Source organism: Schistocerca cancellata, chromosome 2 (assembly GCF_023864275.1).
Source record: "Schistocerca cancellata isolate TAMUIC-IGC-003103 chromosome 2, iqSchCanc2.1, whole genome shotgun sequence".
Classification (NCBI taxonomy): Eukaryota; Metazoa; Arthropoda; class Insecta; order Orthoptera; family Acrididae; genus Schistocerca; species Schistocerca cancellata.
The window spans coordinates 745952438-745969526 of record NC_064627.1 but is presented as its reverse complement, the minus strand read 5'-3'; the positions used below and the strand labels follow the sequence as shown (position 1 = coordinate 745969526).

Sequence of the window (17089 nt, the reverse complement as noted above, 5' to 3'; positions counted from 1 at the left end):
ATTAGCCAATGAGTAGTTGGAAAACTTTTATATCTACTATTATCTACGTAATACCATGTGTGAGAAATCCTATGTCATTGTACACGACGAGATACAATAATGCTAAATAAGTTGATGGAATGTCGGCAGTACCGTACTAATTATGTTTCATACTTGATGAGTAATCGTTATTCAGCGGTCGTTGCACTGTTAAATCAACTTTTTTAAGTTTTGAAAATATCTGTAACCAGTGTTCTAGTTTAGCTACTGCCGAAAAGAAGTAAACAACCTTTCGCGGCAGCACTCTTTTTCTTCTTTTGCCGCCCGCAAGCGGTGCCTGTCACACCGAGAAGGTGGTGGGGGAACCGTGTGTGAGCCTCAGCCATCGTTAATTAATCTTCTTTTCGACAAGCTTTGAGTGAATATTTCCGATCTTATTCTGAAAATCAACCAACTTTCACCGCACCACTGTCGCCCTGAAAAAGGGACACGAAGAAGTGGCGGATGACAGGTGCCCGTATACTGTTGCCATTTTCATTTATTGTGTTGGCTGCACCCACGCGTATTTGATAGAGAAGCGTCGCGTAGGATCTGTTTGCATGCGGGAGGCAACAGGGGCGCTCATTTGCTGTGAACGAAGGTAATGACTGTATAATTATGCGGTAACTGTTGGGTAACACTAATACAGGCGAACATAAACAGTGCTTGTCTGTTTACAAACAGAAAGTGCACGGAATGTGTAGAGCAGCATGGCTTCCAATGGTAACAGGTTGGCGTACAACCTTCCATTATGTCAATTGCTACGCATCCACTGAGTCTTTTCTGTCAGTATACAGACAAGATACGAATGTAAACAACTATCAACAATGACAAAAGTGCTTGAAACCTACAGGAAATATTAAGTAATCTGACCTTTCAAATAGTTTATGATGTTTTCCGAAATAAGGCCTGTTCGCTGTCACCAAAATAACCAACCTTAAAGTAACGCAGTTTAAAAGGCAGTAAAATGTAGACGGCAATACCCAGAACTGTTATTAATGACACTATATTTATTATTTAATGTCATGCTACAGTAAAGGCGCTTATCAATGAAGAAGAGGTAGAGCAAATATCGGTAACCGTGTGTTAAACATGCGACCTATGAATCTTCTTTGGAAAGCAAATCACAGAATACATATTGTCACTGTCACACTCATAAGAAAATCGAGTCACTTACACAAATTATTATAAAACATTTAACGATCTGAATCCAAAAAAAAATGTCAAAGAGCAATGTTTTTGTTTGCATACTTTACTCAGTATAAATACTTTCCCATACTCAAGAAATTAATAGGTGTGTACCTCCGGAAACAACATACTTGCAAATAAAGTAACTACCCTTATAGTATTTCGGCTCACTTCCGGTGCTTTATTTGACTGTTACAGTTGTCTACTGTGGCAACTATCCACAGCATAGGAATAGCTATTATATGGAGCAACCACTGTATTCTAGATTCCAGATAATTAAATGTTAACTCACTTGAAACATCAGCAAATGCAAAGATATAAATTGCTGCATCCCATAACCTCTAATATTTTCATCAATATCTTTATTCTTTACTGTCTCAGGGGCAATTAAATATATAGTGTGTGTGACTCTCGAAGCATTTTAAATATAGCTCAGAATTATGCTAATAGAGATAAAATAGTCTCGTCCATTTCAGTTGAATTAATGTTTTAGTCATTTTTACAATCATTTACTACACTTTTTTTTAGTAATAATAATGTTTGCATCAGTTTTATTTAGGAACCAACACAGGGGGTAGAGGAAGGGGGAATGGAGATAGTTATCCATATGGCATGCTCACTTGCAGGTTGGAAAAAACTGTAGTGTTTTAAGACAATACATTTACAGTTGTTTGCTTTATGTATGGAACAGACCATATGCTATAAAATTCCTTGTGAAGGAGGAAGACGTGCTATATTATCTAATGGAGATATTTGTAGAAATATTGTAAGTCATCTGTGTTGATGTTACATGAGTCAGTTACTTAGAAATCAGTATAATTACTTCACACTTTACTTAGTGCCAGAAATTAGATCTCATAGGTAGTGATAAATTATTACATTTGAGACTGACTGATAGATTTGTTTTATCTTTTACAACAGATGATGGATGCAATAGATTTGGCACGGCTTAGAGCAGCTCGACATGATTTGAGGGACAACTTGGTATTTGAGCACATTGCTGCAGAGCTGCTGCAGGAAGGTGTCTTGGATCGAGATGAGTACCAAAGAGTTAATTCTGCACCTTGTGATGCTGAAAGGGTAGACCGGTTGCTGGATTTGTTGCCTGAAAAGGGTAGCGAAGCATTCAGAAGTTTCATTAATGCTCTTGAACACGATTATCCATGGCTGGTTGATGCTCTGCTGAAAGATCCACAGGCAGCTGATGGAGTTAGACAAGAAACAGATCTTTGCCTGCAGGACCAAAACAACACAGTTAATGAGGATGACAAAAGAAATGTTTCTGAAAGAAAATTTGACCCAGATAATACTAAAAAGTCTGAGAAGAAAAACACTGAAAATACAAAAGATGATGACCGTGGTAAGCAAACGTAATTAGGCTTTGTAATTCTAAAGACCAGTAACCCTTATTTACCTGCTCTCTAAAGTAATGGTCATGATAATGTACTTATTCTTGATGCCCGTACATTGTAAAGATGTGTTATTTTGGTATTTTTAGTCTAACACACTAGATCATTTACCAGTTAATGATAGTAAAAATGAAATTATTTTCCACATTTCTCACTTTAATTGCATGTTAATATTGAGTGCCTGTTATGGCGCAGAAATAATTGTTAAACTGCCAGAAGCTTTAAGTATGATTGGATATCCATGTATGTATTTAAAAGTCATAATGAAATTCTGCAAACTTCATCTTATGTATATTTACAATATATTTCAGAATTATAAGCCCTTAATAGCCCTAAGCACTACATTTTATTGTGGGTAATGTGTTTTCAAGTTTAGATACATGATTATTTTTCACTTCTGAGTTCTTGTGTGGATGTGCCTGCATACTCAGTGCCAGTGAACTTGGTTGTAGAAGTTTGCACTGTGGCTATTCATGAAACATTCCAAATTGAAAATCGCTTCCTTGTCAGTCTTTACATATCTGCTGTCCAGTGAATTATCTGAGTGAAGAGTATGAAAGTTCTGGTAGCCATGTCGGGAGAGTTGGAGGGAGGGTTGGGGAGGGGGGAGGGTGAGAAACCTGATAGCCCAAGGAACTAGCATCCATGGCTATGTCCTGTGCTGAATGAGCTGGGGCATTGTCGTGGAACAAAAATACCTCCTTGGACAGCTTCCTACAATGCTCTGTCTACACAGTCTTGTTAATATGCACCTGTCAAATTTTCCCCCTCAACTTGCCACACCGTGTTAGTCCCAAAAATACACTCAGCATCGCCTAACCAAATAATGGTATGTCTTCGCCTTTTCTGCAGTGGTGAATCCATGTTTCCACTGCTTGCTATGCTCCTTTGCCTTTGGGTCGTAGTGATACTCCCAGCACTCGCTCATGGTTATTAGGCGGCTAAAGAAGTTGTCTGGATTCACTTACACAGTCACAACATTTCCACTGCTACAGGCTTCTTGAATGGGCGTGAGCAGTTGTGGAATGTAGAGGGTGATGAGCTTCAAAGTGTCATGTAAGATGTTGAAAACTAATGAGCAGCTGATTTTCATTTTTTTTCTATTATAACTTCAGTTGTGATACTCCGGTCATCTAGCTTCAGGGCCTCAACATCTCTCACAATTTCATCTACATCTATACTCTGCAAACCATTGTGAGTTGCAAGGCAGACAGCACATCCCATTGTACCAGTTATTAGGGTTTCTACCTGTCCATTCACATATGGAGTGTGGAAAGAATGATTGTTTGACTGCCTCTGTGCATGCAGTAATTATTCTAAGCTTACCCTCATGATCCCTATACGAGTGATACATAGGGGGTTGTAGTATATCCTTAGAGTAATCATTTAAAGTTGATTCTTGAAACATCATTAATAGAGTTTCCCAGGATAGTTTACGTATGTCTTCAAGAGTCTGCCTGGTCAGCTGCTTCAGTATTTCTGTGACATGCTCCCGCAGATTAAACAAACCTGTGACCATTCGTGCTGCCCTTCACTGTATATGTTCAATATCCCCTGTTAGTCCTATCTGGTATGGGTCCCACACACTTGAGCAATATTCTAGGATGGCTTGCACAAGTTATTTGTAAGCAATCTGTTTTGTAGACTGCTTGCACTTCCCCAGCAGTCTACCAGTAAACCAAAGTCTATCACCTGCTTTACCCATGACTGAACCTATGTGATCATTCAATTTCCTATCCCTACACAGTGTTACACCCAGATGTTTCTATGAGTTGGCCGATTCCAACAGTGACTCATTGATATTTCAGTCAGGTTACTATGTTTTAATTTTGTTTTGTGAGGTGCAAAATTTTACATTTCTGAACATTTAGAGCAAGTTGCCAATCTCTGCACCACATTGAAATCTTATCAAGATCTGACTCAATATTTGTGCAGCTTCCCTCAGCTAGTACTTTATTATAGGTACACCATGTGATCAAAAGTATCCAGACACCTGGCTGAAAATGACTTACAAGTTTGTGGTGCCCTTCATCTGTAATGCTGGAATTCAATATGGTGTTGGCCCACCCTTAGCCTTGATGACAGATTTCACTCTCACAAGCATACATTCAATCAGGTGCTGGAAGGTTTCTTGGGGAATGGCAGCCCATTCTTCACGGAGTGCTGCACTGAGGAGAGGTATCGATGTTGATCGGTGAGGCTTGGCACGAAGACAGCATTCCAAAACATCCCAAAGGTGTTCTATAGGATTCAGGTCAGGACTCTGTGTAGGCCAGTCCATTACAGGAATGTTATTGTCGTGTAATCCCTCCGCAACAGACCATGCATTATGAGCAGGTGCTCGATCGTGTTGACAGGTGCAATTACCATCGCCGACTTGGTCTTCAACAGTGGGAAGCAAGAAGGTGCTTAAAACATCACTGTAGGCCTGCGCTGTGATAATGTCACGCAAGACAACAAGATGTCCAAGCCCCCTCCATGAAAAACACGACCACACCATAACACCACTGCCTCCGAATTTTACTATTGACACTACACAAGCTGGCAGATGATGTTCACCGTGCATTCGTCATACCCACATCCTGCCATCAGATCGCCACTTTGTGTATCATGATTCGTCATTCCACACAACATTTTTCCACTGTTCAGTCATCCAATGTTTACTCTGCTTACTCCAAGTGAGGTGGTGCTTGGCATTTAACGGCATGATTTGTTGCTGATGAACAGCTGTTCAACCATGAAATCCAAGTTTTCTCACCTCCCGCCTAACTGTCACAGTACTTGCAGTGGATCCTGACGCAGTTTGGAATTCCTGTGTGATGGTCTGTATAGATGTTGCCTATTACACATTACAACCCTCTTCAACTGTCGGCTGTCTCTGTCAGTCAGCAGACGAGGTCGGCCTGTACGCTTCATGTTTCCACTTCACTATCACATCGGAAACAGTGGACCTACGGATGTGTGGAAATCTCACATACAGACATATGACACAAGTGACACCCAATCACCTGTCCGTGTTTGAAGTCCGTGAGTTCTGCGGAGTGCCCCATTTTGTTCTCTCACAATGTCTAAAGACTACTGAGGTTGCTGATGTGGAGTACCTGGAAGTATGTGGCAGTACAATGCACCTAACATGAAAAAGTATGTTTTTGGGGTGCCCGGATACTTTTGATCCCATGTGTAGCTGCATCATCTGCAAGAAACCTGATTTTGCTATTAGTATTGTCTGCAAGGTCGTTAATATACAACATGAGCAGCTAGGGTCCCAACACACTTCCCTGGAGCGCACCCGAAGTTACTTATATGTGTGGCAATGACTCTCAATTTGAGATAATATGTTGTGCCCTCCCTACCAAAAAGTCCTCAATCCAGTCACCAATATCACTTGATACCCCATATGATGGTACTTTTGACAATACGCATAGATGCAGTACTGAGTCAGAGGCTTTTTGGCAATCAAGAGACGCTGCATCTATCTGGTTGCCTGGATAGCTTTCAGTATATCATGTGAGAAAAGTGCAAGTGGCATTTCACATGATCGATGTTTTTGAAATCCATGCTGATTGGTGTTGAGGAGGTTATTCTGTTGAAGATGCCTCATTACATTTGAGCTCAGAATATGTTCTAAATTTCACAACAAATCTGTGTCAAGGATATAGGACAGTAGTTTTGTGGATCACTTCTACTACCCTTCTTTTAGACAGGTGTGACCCATGCCATTTTCCAAGAACGGGGCATAGTTTTTTTGTTTGAGGGATTTCTGATAGATTATTGTTAGAAGAGGGGCTAACTCGGCCACAAATTTAGTATCGAATCTGACAGGGTTTCCATCGGACCCTGGACCTGTGTTCAGTTTTAACGATTTCAGCTTTTTTCATGTATCTTTTTAGTAGTAGAAGGATTAAATTGGGGCAATTCTCCTGGGTTTTCTTTTGTAAAGGAACATTGGAAGATGGCGTTAACCATTTCAGCTTTTGCTTTGCTACCATCAATTTCAGTTCCTGTCTCACCGGCTAGTGACTGGACACTAACTTTGATGCCACTTACAGCCTTTACGTATGACCAGAATTTCTTTGCATTTTGTGAAATGTCATTGGACAGTATTCTGCTACAGTAGTCATTGAAGGCATTACGCATTCCTATCTTGACAGCCAAATGTGTTTCATTCAGCATCTCTCTATCTATAGCCCTACACTGTATTTTACACCTATTATGCAGTAATCTTTCTTGGTTCTTTATGAAGATGTAGTCTGCCACTTGGTTTTATGTCATTCAGACTTGTTTGACCATGTTGGAATTGTATGTGCCATCTAACCACTGTGCCGTATTATGGTGCATTGTTGTTGTGCACTTTGACGAACACAGCTTGGGTTGTTGTAGCGTCATTCCGAAGAAAAGATTTACCGCACGATACTCGACTTTATTGATGGTTTGTACTATTTTGTTTTGGCTCCTGTAGCAGTGTGTTTTGATATAGTGGCATGGGGCTTTTGCTGTGTACCATGTCTGCAAACACACTTACAAACAAACAAAAAATTAATTATGTAACTTCATATTTCCAACACAACAATTAAAACTTTTTCTCGTATATGATAAACCAAGTCAACTAATATACAGTTAGCTCATTACAGGCAGAGTAAGAGTGAATTTTAAATCACCTTTTCTTTTAATGATTGATTGCATTACTATCATTGCGAGGTGATACTGCATAAAATGTTAAATTTGTAACACAGATATTTGGTTCCAGCTATGTACAGATGGAGATTTAAGTGTGTTAGTTCTCCTTTTTGCCCGAAGTGCTACCCAGAAAATTTCCTCAGCCATATAATGGCCAATTATTTTCACACACACACACACACACACACACACGCACACACACACACCTCGTAGCTAAAATGTCTAGTAAACCTGGGCTCAAAATAGCATACCTTAAGAGCTATAAGCACTTGTTCGTCTTTGCTACTGTGAAATACATCTCTTCTACAGAAAAAGTGCTCATAGGTCTTAAGATGTGCGTTTTAGAGCCCATGTTTACTAGACAATTTTTTCTTGTTTTCACCCATAATACCTCCTCTCAAAACATGGAAAGCAGAGCTTGCATTAGAATAGATCTGCTTTGCAGTATCAAAGATGAAGAAGTGCTCATAGATCTTAATGTATTCATTTTAGAGTCTGTGTTTAATAGACTTCTTTGCTTCAAATCATCATTCCTGTCACATCGCTGAATATTGACCATTCCTCCTGGATCACCCTGTATAGAAAAATTCTGTGCAGCAAATTCCGATGGCAGTAGAACAGGGTACACTCCCTGTAGTATGTGTTTTCATTTCACAATGTGAAATCTATTTCTTTCAGTCTGTCTCCTGTCTTGCCTTTATAGATTCAGTTCCACTTATCAGGAATTTGTAACTTTTTGTTTTGTGAAGAGGACTAACTCTTTATTCTTAAATTTTAATCTTATCAGTTTCTCTTTAATTATCTTGTGCTAGAATAGATTAGTGGCAATAGTGGGAAATTTGGAAACTGAGTCCATGAATATTATGGGAAGTAATGATGTTGTAGACGTCTTCTTTCTCCTGCATTAATTTTTAACGCATTACAAGATATGTCTGGCTACAAATAGCACTTCATTCCTGTTCAAAAAGGGACATTCAGATATTACGCTGGGTCATCCTTGAACATATCTTTAGTTGCTAATTAAATTGTGCAATTTTAATATAGAGGATCCTAATTTGGAAGGAGTAGGTCACAGATTCTTGTCCTCAGCCCAAATAAAGTCTCCCCAAATAACCACAAATCACTTCTGGTGAATGCCAGAATAGTTATGTCAACAATGTTGGAATTAAAATCTTGCTCCAGCTTTGGTAGACAGTCATAGATAATGCAAGAGGGTAGAATGCTGATCAGTTTGTGTCTGTCATGTACCTGGAGTGGGTATTGGGTGTTCATATGTGACACAATAAAAAAAAATAGGAGCTATTGATAAATCACTGTAATACTTCTAAAGATAGAGGTGATCCTAATACTGTGATAAATTTTTCATCGTCATGTATCACTTGCAAGAAAGGATAGTTCTAACAAACAAAGTGTTTGCAAGAGCAATTTCTCTTAGTGATGTTTTATTAGGAATTTTATTTTTATGATGATTTAACAAGATTTGTTTTCCTTTGGCAGAGTTGACAACAGAAATGATGAATGTTGTCAGAAGAAACTATAGAGCAGCTCAAGGATGGACGAGTTTAGCACATACATTAGGTCTTACAAAATGCATTAATAATATTCGTATGCGTGTTCTTGTTTATGGAGAAAACAGTGATGTATGTGTCCAGTACCTTTTGGAAGAATGGGTAGGATTGAAGCCTAAGGAAGCAAAACTGAATAAATTGATATCTGCACTCAGGGAGGAAGGATTCAATGATGTTGCAGGTAGAGAAGTACTTCTTAGTATTTGCTCAAACTAAACTTAAGAATTCTTTTATCTTTCATCATGCTTTATATCTAAAAACAAAGCTGATGTGACTTACCAAACGAAAGTGCTGGCAGGTCGATAGACACACAAACAAACACAAACATACACACAAAATTCAAGCTTTCGCAACAAACGGTTGCTTCATCAGGAAAGAGGGAAGGAGAGGGAAAGACGAAAGGATGTGGGTTTTAAGGGAGAGGGTAAGGAGTCATTCCAATCCCGGGAGCGGAAAGACGTACGTTAGGGGGAAAAAAGGACAGGTATACACTCGCGCACACACACACACACACACACACACACACACACACACACACACACACACACACACACATCCATCCGCACATACACAGACACAAGTTTGGCCAAACTCTTTGCCTTTAAAAATGTCTGCTTGTGTGTGTGTGTGTGTGTGTGTGTGTGTGTGTGTGTGTGTGTGTGTGTGTGTGTGTGTGTGTGCGCGCGCGTGTGTGTGCGCGCGCGAGAGTGTATACCTGTCCTTTTTTCCCCCTAAGGTACGTCTTTCCGCTCCCGGGACTGGAATGACTCCTTACCCATTCCCTTAAAACCCACATCCTTTCGTCTTTCCCTCTCCTTCCCTCTTTCCTGATGAAGCAACCGTTTGTTGCGAAAGCTTGAAATTTGTGTGTGTGTTTGTGTTTGTTTGTGTGTCTATCGACCTGCCAGCACTTTCGTTTGGTAAGTCACATCAGCTTTGTTTTTGGATATATGTATATAGTAAAATACACTCGTGAAAAAAAATCTCAGCACAAAGATATAATTCTTCTAAGTTTCTAAAATTTTGGGAATACATTTGTCTAGGTAACCTATTTAAGTGATTAATGTTGCAAGATCACAGATTAATTTAAGTGTGAGAAAAGCCATTGCAAATGTAAAATACTAGTACAATAATAAATGTTGAATGCAAGCATTGGGTCATACACGTGCCGGATGTTGCAGGATGGACACATGCCAGTTGCACTTGGTTTGTCAATACGAGGACAGACAGTGCTGGTCATGGATGACGCTGGAGTTGTCTTCCAATGATGTCCCCTATGGGCTCGACTGGAGAGAGTTTTTGTGATCGAGCAGGCTGAGGCGACATGTCAACCCTCTATAGAGCGTGTTAGGTTACGATAATAAATGTGGGCGAATGTTATCCTGTTGGCAAACACCCCCTGGAATGCTGCTCACAAATGGCAGCACAACAGGTCAAATTACCAGACTGACATAAGAATTTGTAGTCAGTGTGTGTGGGATAACCACAAGAGTACTCTTGCTGTCTTGTGAAATCGTGCCCCAGACAGTAACTCCAGCTGCAGGTCGAGTGTGCCTAGGCCACTGACACGTTCGTTGCAGGCACTCTCCTAGCCTCCTCCTAATTAAGGCGTGGCCATGTCTGTCACTGAGGCAGAACCAGCTTTTATCAGAAAACACAACAGATATCCACTCCATCCTCTAACGAGCCATCACTTGACACCACTGAAGTCGCAAATGACAGTGGTTTGTGCTCAGTGGAATGCAGATTACAGGGTGTCTGTCTCATAGCTGTCTTCAAAGTAACTGATTTGTAACAGTTCACTGTGTCACTGTGGTGCCAACTGCTTCTCGAATTGCCCCTGCAGACACAGTAGGATGCATAACAGCCAAACACTGAGCGTGACGGTGTTCCCTCTCGGTACTGACACACAGTCTTCTGGAGCGCAGTCTTCTTGTGACTACCATCCCGTGACCACCACCACTGCCAGCAGTCGTGTACAGTGACTGCAGTATTGCGGAAGAAACATCCAGCTTGCCATAGCCCTTTTACGTGACCACATTCAACCTCAGTGCCCTATCGATAATGGCATTTTCGTCGTTCTAAAGGCAGTCTTGATGATTTCTGATATAGTTCAGAACCTACCACCAAGTACAGAGGCTGTAGTGTGCAGCCCTGTGCAAATTGTGCCACCAATTAGACTTGTCATAACGGAAGTGATTAGCTTGCGAGTTTCATTCATAGCGCTTGTTAAAACAGTTGATTTTATGAAATGCTACACTGGCAGGTAAACACCGAGGGGTAAGCTGAACTTAACATCCCAAATCAAAAGATAGAGCACATTTAGCAATGCCACAGGCCTTCACTCTATCAGTCACTATTGGGAGATTAAGTTTTAACCCAGAGTTGCCTACACTTAATTTAATTCCGCATGATCAGTGTTTTTCAAAAGCCTTCTGCCTAGTCATTAATTATTTAAATGATGATTTCTGCATGCATATTTTGATGCATTTCAGCAATTTTTTCCTGTCTGTGTGTGTGTGTGTGTGTGTGTGTGTGTGTGTGTGTGTGTGTGTGTGTTTGTTTGTAATGTTGTGCATATGTATCAATTTCTATGCTATGGAGGAGACACAATACTTTAAAATAATAAAAAAAAAAAGATGGCTGCAGGACAAGAGAAGCAGAACAAAACACACATACACACACGCACGCACACACAGAGAGAGGACCCATATACAAATCCAATGTAAATCATTGCACTTAAAAATGTGAATGTATGAGTAAATGTAGTTGGTAAAGTGTTTTATTGTGTAAATTACTTATATATTCTTTGGTCAGGAACTATATGCCAAAATCTTGCTTCTTGTAAACAAAAATCTCTTCACCAAATGTTTGACACAGCTACTTTTAGACTGAAGGCCTTTACTCTAATAATGCATTAGCCACCTTCTGCTACAGAGATGGATTTATTTTGCAAAAAAAGGGCACTCTTGACATCTTTAAATTCATACACTCACTATTACACTGAGATTGAGTTTTTAATTATCTTATTTGCTAATAGTGACTGTAAGTTTTGCAGTAACAGTGGTATGCACAAGCAAAATACAAGATAAAAACCTAATTTCTAAGCAGACTTTATATCCTTGCCTAATAATTTGAATGCTGTATGCTCTATTCTTGTGCAAGATATAAGTCAAGAAACTGAGAAATCATGGAAGTTCTAGAGAAATTAAAAAGAATACCTCATTGACACCTCTTTCCGTAAATTGTTTAGATTCTGAAAGTGCTGTTTCCTGTGAGGACTGTATGCGATACTTTCCATCAGGGTCAGTCGCGGAGTGCCAAACTCCATGCATGCAGGATGTGTGGTCCGCAGGTGGGCCAAGGCACAGCCTGTCTTTGGTTTGTTTGGTCATTCCTTCCCGGAAGTATCTGGTAGAGTGCATTTCATTTGGTATTGCGGTGTAGCAGTTTTCGGTCAAGACAATTCCCTTCGGATCGGCAGAATCTTGATGTAAGCGCTGTTTACCCTTTGCTGTTTGTTCATGATATGAAGGACATGAACAGATCCAGTGGCTGCTTGCGCCAAAAGCAGTGTAGTGATCTATTGTAACAAACCTTTAACAATGGATGGGAATGAGAGAAGTTAGGGAAGAGAATGCTTGATATATATTATGCACTCACATAAGCAAATGGTACTCCAAATTTGCTATGAAATGACACTAAAGTATGATGCAAAAAGAGTTTAACGATTTACTTGGCAATGAAAGAGCAAAAACTTATATGATCGACAGATGGGATTCATTGTCCTGTACATCAAAAGCACTTTGTGCTAAATTTGTAGGCATGCAGCACGTGTAAAAAATTTATTGTGCAAATAGCAAAATTTCTGAAGTTGCACGCAGTGTGTCAGTTGCAACAGTTTTTAGTGGAGTCAGTCAAAGAGTATGGAGACTACATATTACTGCAAAGTATGTTGGTTAAGTCAAGGGGCATACCTACAATGATTTTTCAATTTGAGACTTGCTGTTGTTGAATTTATGAAGAAAAAGGACTGCAGGAACAGAAATTAGAACATCCATAATGGATTGGAGACTTTAAATCTTAATTGGATTTGACTGCACACTACCTACAGTAACACTCTGCAAGGTGTTCTGCATTGCTTTCCTCAGGCAGTTTCACGCCTCCGTAATAAGGTTGCAAAAGTGCTACAATATTTTGATCAACTTATGCATGTGAAAGAGGTTTTTTCAATTACAAAACTAAGTGAGTCATGATTATGTGGCAATTTGAGTGTGAAAATCCGTGAAATTGTCTGTGTCTGTCTGTCTGCTAACAGTTTGTACCAGATGCAAATTATATGTCGTCAGTGTGCCAAAAGTAATTAAATAACACTGAAAATTTGTTTTTCTTTTGATCTGTGTTGTTGAGAAATGTGAAATTTAAAACCAAGTCCGAGGCTGTGCAGCTGCATTTCCATTTCAATACAGCGCAGTCACAATTTCTCCCTATTCATGCTGAGAAAACATGGGTGAGGGGAAATGTGTTAGCTAGGCTAAGCACTATGGCACTTATGCCAAGGCAAAGCCTGTGAGCCAAATTCTTGGCCACCCCTGGATGTATAGTATAGTGAGACTCCTTTTTCTGCAGTACATTAATTACAGTTTTGCTTGTGAAACATGTACTTTTTAGAAACTTTGTATCTGTTTTAATTGTGTGTCACTTGGGGATTGGAACTGGGAATCGTGCTTGCCAACTAAGCTGTACAGGCATGACACAACCCATCCTCACAGCATCAATTCAGCTAATATTTCTCTCATATTTTCCAAACTTCACAGTACCTCTTGTGCATAGCTTGCAGGACTAGCAATTCTGGAAGAAAGGATTTCATGAAGAACTGGCTTATTGCTGGGCTAAGGGTTCATTCTGGAGTCAAGTACTTTTCTCCTAATTGACATAATTTTTTTAAAATTCTTTAAAACATGTGTAAATTATATTTAATTTTTCTTATTAATATTAGAGAGAAGCTGAAATATGACAGAACTGGCATTTGAATGTGAATATTTTGCATTTCATAATTAGCACTACCAGCTAAGCTGTCTTATCACACATCACAATATGATTCACTGATCCAATCTGCCGATAACTCCTAAAGGTTGTTAGTTTACAGAAACATGGTGCATTAGCTGCCCTCAGTGTTATTGTAGTTCTTGGTCTCATTTAACATGTATTATGGTTCTTCATTAAAAGATTTAAGCAGGTCCGGCTCTCGCATTGGTAAACTAGTTAGTCACGATTCAGAGAATGCCAAATATAGGACATAAATCCAGAAAACTGAAGTAAATTAGATTCACTTCCTGTTCACGTTATTAGCAGACTTGCCTTATGACCAGTGTAATAACATAACAGCGTTACCACTGGGCCACACACCACCAGTCTTGTGCAGCTCTGCTTCAGTGAAACACTTCAGTTGTCATTGCCAGAATAGCAGCCACTATGCATGTATTGCCTTACCATTGGAAGAGTGGATAAATTTCCTTTCCATCCTGCACCAAGCAAATTACAACAGGAAAAAAAATTCTTGACGATCTTAATGTGGCCGGAGGCAGTATTATTACTGTTGTTCTACTTCATGACTGCATTATTACATTAATTTGTCAGTTTTCTATTTTTCTGCTGGTCCTCTGTTTTTATAATTAACTCTCTCAAAAGTGCTACTAACAGTCTTCTGGCATATTACAATAACTGGATGATCCATCGAAAATACATTTCTTTACAATGTAGTATTATAATAACCAATAAGTGATAAATTACTCACCTAGCTTGGCTAAATATATAGAGCTGGTCCTGGATCTAAGCATACATTGAAATAAAAAACCTGTCTACTGACTGTTCTACATTATCTTCACACAAATATGTAATACTTTACAGATTATTTGGAGGCCAATTACTTATAGAGGAAGAATAAGTGGATGGCAACTGATGGTACCTCATTTCACTGGATAAGGAACAAATCATGTAAATGACATCACTTCCTGCAGCTCCTGTATCATCATAAGTCCCCTTTGTGACTGAAACATTTCGCTATATGGTGCCTTAGAAAGTATTATAAAAATGGTTTATTACTTATTATAGCATCACATAGAACTTTATTAAAAGCAATGATTGCATCAATCATTTATGTATAAAAATGTGTACTGTGCTATATTCTGTGTTTTGTGTTTTGTGTTCAAAAACAAATGTGGACGATTCAAAAAATATTGTTAGAACTGATTTTTCATTGTAGCACACTAGCATAAACTGTGAATGCCATATATAGTGATATTTTTTAAAAATTGAATTTTAAAGATCTGTTGAAAAGTGATATTTTAATTTTTGTACTGTTGGTTAATAGTATCAAAAGAATTGTTTGTTTGTAATAATGTGAGACGAGGCTCTCGATTGAGGAAATTGAATAGAAAACAGAACACATTTGAAGAAAATCTTGCTATCTACTATCTTCTCATGGATTTACAGTGCACTGAATGTGTATGTGGAGGGATTGTGTCTCTCAGAAATAAGTCTGTAAAGAAATAATGGAATGAGGGAAACATTCACAATGTTTTGGTCTCTGGCTCTTTACTGATGGACTGTTTTTAATTATATTGCTAGACAGAAGCAATGCCACAAAGGGCTGCATCTTGTGATTGCTTTTACGATTCAAGTCAAATGCTGACGAAAATTCTTAACAGATTGTATTGGTTCTGCCTTGCATAGATTCAACTACAAATTTCAGCATAAAATGATGATACTATTTTGGTTAAGAATTTAGGAGTATAGCACTTCAGGGATAATTTCAGAAAAGAAAATATTTTATGAAGTGAACATGTCAGTAGCCTGCTTGTACAGCATATTTTCTATTTTTATAATATAATAGGATAGATTTTTAAAAAAAGTCTACACATGAAGTGGTGGTAGGAATAAAACACATAAGAAAGATGTGTAAACATGTGAGCTTTTGGAGCCATTGGTTCCTTCTTCTGGCATAAGGGTTGAAGGGAAAGGAAACGGGACAAAAGACGAGGACTAGTGAGGTTTAGGATATGAGAAGAGTAACAGAAAAGTCATCCAGAGCTGCAGATCAAGGTTTCCTTCTCATCCCATCCAATATGTCCCCTCTAACCCAGAGTTCTGGTCGATTTTTCTGTAACTCTTCCCATTTCCTAAATCACACCAGTCTTTTTCCTTCATCCCTCTTCCTTTCCCTTCAACCCAAAGAAGAAGCCACTGGCACTGAATGGTCACATGTTTACACATATTTGTTATTTATTTTTTCCTGCTGCCACTTGGTGAGTAGGTTTTTTTATTTATCCTAGTACTTCGTATTTTCAAACATTGATTATTTTCATTGATATATCTTCATTTTTGCTATATGTGCAAAATGATCCTTAATTTTATCTGAATCTAGTTGATGATTTTGTGGCCTAAATTTGTGTGATTGATATCTAAATGTTATATTGTTTTGAAAAATTAAAGTTAGAGAAGTGACAGCTCTTGCCAGACAGATTGAATAATGTAAGAGTCAAAGTATGAGCAAAATTTGCAAGTATTGCAGTATAAACTCAGATCTCACTTTGTGCCAGGAAGACGAAAGTGTAAGATTAATGTGTTCAGATGTTTACTGTATTATAATTTTCAGTGATGCATTTTTCAGTACGTATAACAGTGGAGTAAATACAGTTAATCACTGTATGCTGGAAAAGAGTAGCTGAGACACTCACAGAAGTTGAACATTGAAACTGCTGTATGTGCTTGCTCTCATTCTTCGTTGGACACACAGTGCTACACTCTACTCCCCAAGCTCTGTGGTGTAACTAGTGTGTGTGTGTGTGTGTGTGTGTGTGTGTGTGTGTGTGTGTGTTCCACTGTTTTTAATGTGCCTCTTAGTTCCTCAACACAGCATAAGAGGATGCTTGTTTCCACACCTTGCACTGTGTGTATTCCATCCACGATTTTCCATTACCACATAAATTTCTGTAAATAAAAGTTCTTCTATCTTTGATATACATCATACACTATGTTGTGTGTGGCTTTATGTTATAGTAAATTAAATTATATATATTCTGTGTAAAACATTTTTGGCAGCCGTATCAAAAGGTATCATATATTTATGTATATGTGCAATTTAAGAATATTTTACTGATACCATTATATGATATGCTGCTGAGTGTTATGTATTTCATTGTAAAAATACCATATCTTCCATTCCTT

General features: G+C 38.7%; 1 protein-coding gene across 2 annotated transcripts in view; it reads left to right on the top strand.

Moving 5' to 3' along the window:
* The window catches only part of LOC126162559 (uncharacterized), a 129804-nt gene extending 113065 nt beyond the window's left edge, over positions 1-16739 (top strand). Inside the window, exons 1-4 of one of the 2 annotated variants that reach the window (XM_049919147.1) lie at positions 342-619; positions 2128-2566; positions 8790-9041; positions 14771-16739. In XM_049919147.1, coding sequence (XP_049775104.1) covers positions 2128-2566; positions 8790-9041; positions 14771-14796 — 717 coding nt within the window. In that variant the 5' untranslated portion in view covers positions 342-619 and the 3' untranslated portion in view covers positions 14797-16739. Of the gene's footprint in view, positions 1-341; positions 620-2127; positions 2567-8789; positions 9042-14770 lie in introns of those variants that run through there. The other variant, XM_049919148.1, reaches the window with a different exon arrangement.
* Positions 16740-17089: the final 350 nt, after the last annotated feature.